At 43.2% G+C, this 7,245-nt stretch overlaps 1 protein-coding gene across 3 annotated transcripts in view; it reads left to right on the forward strand.

The window, feature by feature from the left end:
• The window catches only part of cdh4 (cadherin 4, type 1, R-cadherin (retinal)), a 282,577-nt gene extending 276,936 nt beyond the window's left edge, over positions 1 to 5,641 (forward strand). For all 3 annotated transcript variants that reach the window (XM_072712941.1, XM_072712942.1, XM_072712943.1), the window contains one exon: positions 149 to 5,641. In XM_072712941.1, coding sequence (XP_072569042.1) covers positions 149 to 355 — 207 coding nt within the window. In that variant the 3' untranslated portion in view covers positions 356 to 5,641. The remainder of the gene's footprint in view (positions 1 to 148) is intronic.
• The last annotated feature ends 1,604 nt before the right edge of the window (positions 5,642 to 7,245 follow it).

A 7,245-nucleotide genomic window follows, 5' to 3' on the forward strand; every position in this document is an offset into this window, starting at 1 on the left:
CCACAACAACAAATACACAATACAACACACATTCTTAATAATCTTAATACACTGAGTAATATCGGAAATGGATGCCACATCCAGTGGAGCAAACTGGGGTCTAAACCTGAGTCTCAAGCTGCGCCATCTATGTGCCGTTGCACTGCAGGGCCTGAGAGCGGCTGACAACGACCCCACAGCGCCTCCCTACGACTCGCTGCTGGTCTTCGATTACGAGGGCAGCGGCTCTACGGCAGGCTCGGTCAGCTCTCTGAACTCCTCCAGCACCGGCGACCAGGACTACGACTACCTGAACGACTGGGGCCCGCGCTTCAAGAAGCTGGCCGACATGTACGGCGGCGGCGACGATGACTAGGCCTCGGGCGGCTCAGCGGCGCCCACTGCCACAGACAGAAACCAAGCCACACTACCGATTTGGGCACCAGTGAGGACTGTACAAAGAGGCAGCTTCGTAATTTTTCCCCTCCAGCTGACTGTAACTCAAAAATTCTTTTCATTATTTTCTTTGTTCATTTTCTTTCTTTTGGCGGCAAATTTTTCTGTTCGTTTCCATTTAGTCTACATTAATTTCCAGTCATCGTAGATGAAAGCTGTCTACTAGCACGGGAAAGCATATGGCCCCCTTCTTCCCAGCCCCAGCCCATACACACACTCCCCGCACTGCAGGGGGGGGTGTATTTTTTCATCACTAGAGTGTGTGAAGAGGCACTCTTTCTTAACGTAACTTGAATTCCTTAGAACAGAAGCACTGTTGTTAAAGAAAGTGCCTTTTTGGTGTGTTTTATCGGACTCCCACTATCTCAGGATCGGTAGCCACTGGAATGGCTTTGTGTGGCACGCTAGCAAGCCCCCCACCCCACCCCACCCAGCCCCCAACCACACACTCATCCCAAAAGACTCTGCAACACGGGGAAGTAAAACAAAATTCAATGATAGTTGCTGTCCGGTTGCCTTTTTGATGGCGGCAAACAAAAGAAGCTCATTGGGATTTTGCAGATAATAGTGACTTGTTAGTGGGAGTGTTTGAAATAGGAGCATCCAGCCTGAGACAGCCAGCCTGTAGGGTATAAAGGTGCAAACCGTATCTCTGTCGCTTTGCACTCCGTGCTCCCGCTGACAGAGCATAGGTGCAGGTCTCTCCTTTTGTAAAGGCCTGAACTGCTTTCTAAAAAAAGAAAAAGGAGGATGGCTTTTTTCTATAGAAAAAGTGTGTTTTTGGTATATCAGTTAGAAAAATGCATGACCCTGCTATCCTTAAAAGGTCTCATTATAGTATTGATAACTGGTCAGGTGAAGGAGGTCTGAGAACAATCACACTGTAACGGGAAAATGGGACAAATGTACAATACAATTTCCAAACGTTCGGAAGACCCTCTAGAATAGCCTTTTACCGGACTTTTACCGATAGCATCCTCTCACGGCTGGTCGTTCACATCTTTGACTGCCTAACGGATATTTGGGAGGTCGGTATACAAAACGAATCGATTTTATACACCCCTGCTGACACGTTTTTTCGCCTTCTGAACTCACCAAGCTAATGTCCCCTTCTGTTCTGAGGCAGCCAATAACTCGTTATGGTTGGCACCGGTGAAGGAATTCTCTCTTCTCATCTAAAATGCTGGTTGCACACAATCGAAATAGCCGTACCTTACCGTCGGAGTTAAGCTGGCCCTAGTCATTGATACTGTCTATCACAATGACTATAGTGCCCATAAAGAGCCATTCTGTCCTCTTGCAAGGACCACAATACCCATGAATAGCCATTCTGATGATTAGAGCTCGACATCCTCAGTGAGCTGTGGTGGAAACAAGACTAAAGCGCTTTAACTATATTATATGCAAATTCTTTTCATGCGTCTCTCAGTTTTCCATTCCTGTGGTTATGTCCACTCACCCACTCACCCCCGTAAGATAACTTCTTCGTAGATGCCCTCCTTCGTTCTGTTTCGAGCTCTGCTCCGGGGGCAGGCTGAGGACGGGTGAGCGAGAAGCCACGGCCCAGCAGGGCGGGAGCCGTCGTACGCCGCCCCCGACCCTCGGCCGTCTTCGCGTGATTTTCGTGAGTAGCTGTTTTGTCTGTGTGTGACGTGTTATATAGAGTAACGATATGGGGGAGGAGTAAAAAGTGTCATTTCGACTGGAGACTCCCATGGAAGCCCCTTGTTGGCTATGGTCGTTGAGCTAAGAAGATTCTCATTCCGGCACAGTGGTTTCAATTAGATTGATGAGGAAATAGGGGGTTTTATTCCACCAGCAGTTTATCTGCAAATTAAGCAGATGATTAATCCCCGGAGATAATCTCTTTAGCTAAAAGGACCCTAAATCACCAATGAGAAATGGGCGGACTCTCGCCATTAAGGCAGAGCCCGGTTTCTGCACCAGTGCCGCCTTGACCTCCTTCTTCATAATTCTACTTTTTGACTGAAACAGACGAAAATGTCTGACGGAGCAAGGCGAGGGGGCGCTGAATGGGTATTGTGGAGCTCAGGGGAAGCTCCCAGCGGTCTTACAGGAGCGTCTTAAAAAGTCTGGTTAATGAAGTGCCACAGGGGCAGAGCTGGGTGAAGCAGGGACACCGCTGTGGTACGACAATGCCTCGTGGTAGCCAAGCAACGGCATGTCACCGCATTGTCACCGCGAGCACCGCCAACACAATCTTATCGCTCTATAACAGTTCAGCGGTTGTGTAACAGACAGGGAGGCGAAAGCAAGGCTGACAACACTGCTTGATGGCTTTTTGATATATTCTTTTTCTTTTTTTCTATGATGCAGTGTATTTTAATGCATGTACTGGGTAAATAGTCGTTTTCATATATTATTTACGTCTTTAAAAAAAAAAAAAAAAGAACCATGCCGTGTATATAAACTTTTTTAGACAATCCATTAGCGGCTTTTGTACTTTTTTGTACATTCTCTCAGACATTCTATCCAGTGTATCGTTTCGTTGTTAACTCTAATAGCTGCCATCAGTTCCCAAAAATACATCTGAACCTGAAGCTTCATGCTTATCTGTCGTTATACTATACACTCTCTTATTGTTGGAAGTAGTGGCGCAGAGATAGTGGATCGTCCAGGACCTCTAAATACACAGGTAAATTTAGTACCCTTGCCTACTTTAAATTCTGTGCAGACAGGTATCTGCACCACACTTCACTTCCGCAGCAACATGCTGAGTGTGAAATCCGTCCCTAGGCCATGGAAGAGATAGTATATCCCCAGGTAGGCATTGAACGCTCCTCAGAAGAGTGGTCCTCTTTCGTTTTAATTGAGCCCTCTCTGACAGTAAACCGTCTTTGTTAAGTTGCCGACCTGCCCCAGAACACGCAGTAAGGACTGCGTAAGCCTTAATGAATTCAAGAAGAAGCTCGTGTTAATTAACTTATTCTATGATTTTTTTTCCCCCACTATATTTCTGCCTGTGTATTTGACTTTTATCTTGACCCTATAAAATGTGTTCCGTGTTACTTGCATTTCTGTGCTTTGCTAAATAATACAGATTCCCATGTTCTTTTATAATACCTTGCTTGACCTTTGCAACCATGCTTTCCAAGGAAAATATGCTTTGATTAAGAAGTACCTCATTAGGCAAATACATATATGCATTTTGTCTGAAGCAAATCAGTAGATGAGAGCTTCTCTCTCATCTCTCAGCTCATACTTTGCACCATTTATTAGGAAGTCAGCAGTTAAAAGGTCACGTCTGCTTAACTAACTTTGTTGGCAAGAGTTGAGTAAAATTGTCTTTTTATTCATATATTCAGTTTCAGTAATAACAGCTTTAATGACCATGGAGGCTAGACGTGTCCGGCACGTCTTGCCCTTCTCAGGACAAAAACATTACTGACCATTTCCCAATCAATATGAGTCTGCCAGCTCTCCCATTCTTAATACGACGGAACACAAAAATTTTCCAAAATTTCAACTGGAACTCCCCCTGAAGTCGGACTTCCTACTTGGAAAGTTGGAGAAATCTACATAACCCTGACCTCAGAATTCAAGATGGCTGTGCCCTTTATCAACAGAAGTTAAAACTGTAGTTATCTACTGTGTATTAGCAATTACGTCTTATTTGTGGCCCATTAAATCGTTGTTCTCATAGCACTGTCTGACCACAATCTGTGGACATGTTGCTATGGTGTTTTTATGCGCAAAATAATGCATAATGTGTTGTTATGAACTGATATTGCTAACAATGGCTAACAATTAACCGGGCTAGAACTGAGGCCTGTTACAGAACGCAGGATTTCTTGCTTTGCCAGATTTAAGGTAGTTTGGGCTAGATGTAAGTGTACGAAGATAAACGGCATTTAAACTGAGGTAAATTAAACCCGACAAATTATTGCTTCTTCATATGGGTCCCTGGTACTGCTAAATGGCTTTCCGACTTGCTGAACTGGAAAGCGGTTAACTCTAGTGTGACTCTAGTCATTCCCAGCTCCAGCATCCGACCAACGTAGTAAATGGAACACAGCATAATATCAGTGTTTGTGTTATCAGAGTAGGGTGCCATGTCAAACAATTACCCCCCATCTATTGAACCAGGCAAGAGTGACTTTTGACTTTTGCAGGAAAGGTGCATGGGTTAAAAATCAAAGGAGTGGAGGTGGCATTTTCAGAAAGCTTCCTGTGGTATGAAAGAAAATAAAATAAATCTGGGTGAAGAAGTTAAAGAAGTAAGCAAGTAACTAGCAAATACATAACTAAAGAAATAAAGATAAAGAGCCACAGTCCAATGGTATCGTAGGTTCCTTTACTTAGAATTTATTTTGGGGTGTAAGATCTTATCTAACACAGAAACCACACTCTTCATTTGAGCACCCATTCAAACAAGTTTTCTCATACTTTATCACGATCATGAATTCCAACACAGCCAACCCCCACCCTGACATATCACTCCAGTACACTGCACAGACATGCAAGAGTGTCAGTGCATGTGGACAACTGATCACCCCCCCACTACAGATCATACGGTGTGCAGACGGAGACACCCAGGGACTCCCCTTCCTTGGCGGCTGAGGTCAGCCAGAAGGAAACTCCCTCTTCAAAGTTTAAGAAATTGTCTAATTGGAGTCACCCAATGTTACTCACTTTTGTGTGTACATAATGTAGTAATTGCTTGAAGCTAAAAGATCAAGTTAGGCAAATATACATGTACAATTGGAACTTTTTTTGCATGTGTCTTTTTATAATGGACAAAGTAATTACATAATTATGATCATACTGGAAATTGAAAAGAAAAAAAAAAAAGATGTAGCAACCCGCATGATCGTGGTTGTTTTCAGAAGAAATTCTGAGCTGTACCATACTGACATTAATATAAAAGAAGACTAACAGACATACAAGTAAAAAAACACAATCATTGCACAGTTAACAAGTTACAGACTTTTTTTTGTAAACTGTCAACAGCACAAATATTTTGTATTGTTGTTTGTATAATTTTGTACCAAAAAATTAGAAAAAAAAAAGGTATAACTAAAAAGGGAAAGAGTTTGTTTTAAGCGTGTGTTTTTAGTGCCACTGCAACCTTGGTTCCAAATACATGAGCAGCCTTGCTGATTAATGGTGTAAAATAAATGCTGATATGGTGGCTTGACACCAGGTCTCTTGTGTTATAAATAAAGTCCCCTCCTTTTAAAATGCCTGCTCTGTCTCCTGACTTTCTTCCTGCTTCTCCGACGAAGGTGTGAATCACGCGAGACGGCAGAGGCGACAGTCCTATTCACAAAAGACTCGGACCGTGTCGCTGATGCCTTTAGGTCTCTGTCTTTAATTTAGCACCGATAGCCCTTTTGGAGTGTGAGGCACGAAAGATGTTCCGTGTGAGATCAGTACTGCTGTCTCTTTCGATACTTCTGCCACAATTTCTTGAAATAAGTTAAATGGGACACATTTACATGTTTCACCTTGGGGGGTCAGAGCCCTCCAGTTTGTTAACTTGGCCAGTGGTTCTCCATATATTCTATATCACCACCTACATCTATACATCCACATAAAATTTCTGTTCTATATTTACTACCATGCCTATCTGCATATCTCTATATACTATTTCTATACCTCAAATGACCTCACAACACTCTCTACCAGCAGACCTACTCTAGTCAACTCCATGTAAGCCAACATAATTTATACATGATAATTAACTGCAGCATTCATCAAGGGTCAGGCAGAGGGGCTACACTGCATCTACAGTACATCAGACAGTGCTGTCCAGACTATAGTGAAGGAGTTTCTCTGAATAAAGGACACAGCCTGGGGGTAAGTCTGTCATCTTGCTGCATTGGCTTCTGCTCCAATGAGAAGAGCATTTTTTATGCAAGACGTACACCACAGGCCCAGTTGATAGATTGACTGGGGTCATAACGGGGCGTGATAAAAAGCATTTCCTACCAGCGACGCGATAGCGTGAAAACACATTCCACTCAGCTGACACTTCACTAACCCTCATACTGACAGCCATATCGAGGTGTAAGCACTGGACGACGCCGTGAAGCACGCTCCAGAGAAGACAAGGGGCAACACTAGCTGCAAAGTTCTCAAACTGCAGTGACAAGAAACAGCATAAAACTGGGGAATTAAAGAAAGCTGTTCTATCTGCTCTTATAAAAGGGTGCAATTTTAGCCCATGGGTACCCCTGAAATCAACTGACATTGATTTTTGGATGCCTCAGTACCAAAATACAAAATCAGCAGCTCGACATGAACTCAGTCACGGTCTGTTATGGTTAGTATAGCTAAACTCAGACTTCTGAGTGGCCCCAAGGTGATCTACTGCTCTGTCAGACAGTACTTTACACACAGCCCAAGAGCCACATAAAATAATGGTTCATCCAATAGAATTCTTTCAGGTTCTCCCCAGTAAATTACAGGACTTATCCATATGAACCTATACACAGCTTCCAGAGCAAATGTCTATGATACACACTGCTGGGTTGCTATTTAAAGGCACCAGAAGATGGTAATTAATAGAAAAAAATTATGAAATGTTTTTAAATTCTCAATGTGAACTGTAAGACTGGTATTAAGGAAGAACATCGGTGCATTCCTGCACATAGCCTTCAACACTGAAATATTAGAGCAGGAATATAGTTAGCTTGTAGCACCAGGCTATTACTGCTTAAATAATCCCTTAACCTATTGCATCTATAGGCAGAGGTGGACATTTCAGATCCAGAATGTTAAACTCTAGACCAAGACTTTGTTTCAGCCAACCAACTGAGTATAAAGAGTCACTGTCACAGAGTACTC

This window comes from Paramormyrops kingsleyae, chromosome 6, assembly GCF_048594095.1.
Source record: "Paramormyrops kingsleyae isolate MSU_618 chromosome 6, PKINGS_0.4, whole genome shotgun sequence".
In the NCBI taxonomy this organism is placed as follows: domain Eukaryota; kingdom Metazoa; phylum Chordata; class Actinopteri; order Osteoglossiformes; family Mormyridae; genus Paramormyrops; species Paramormyrops kingsleyae.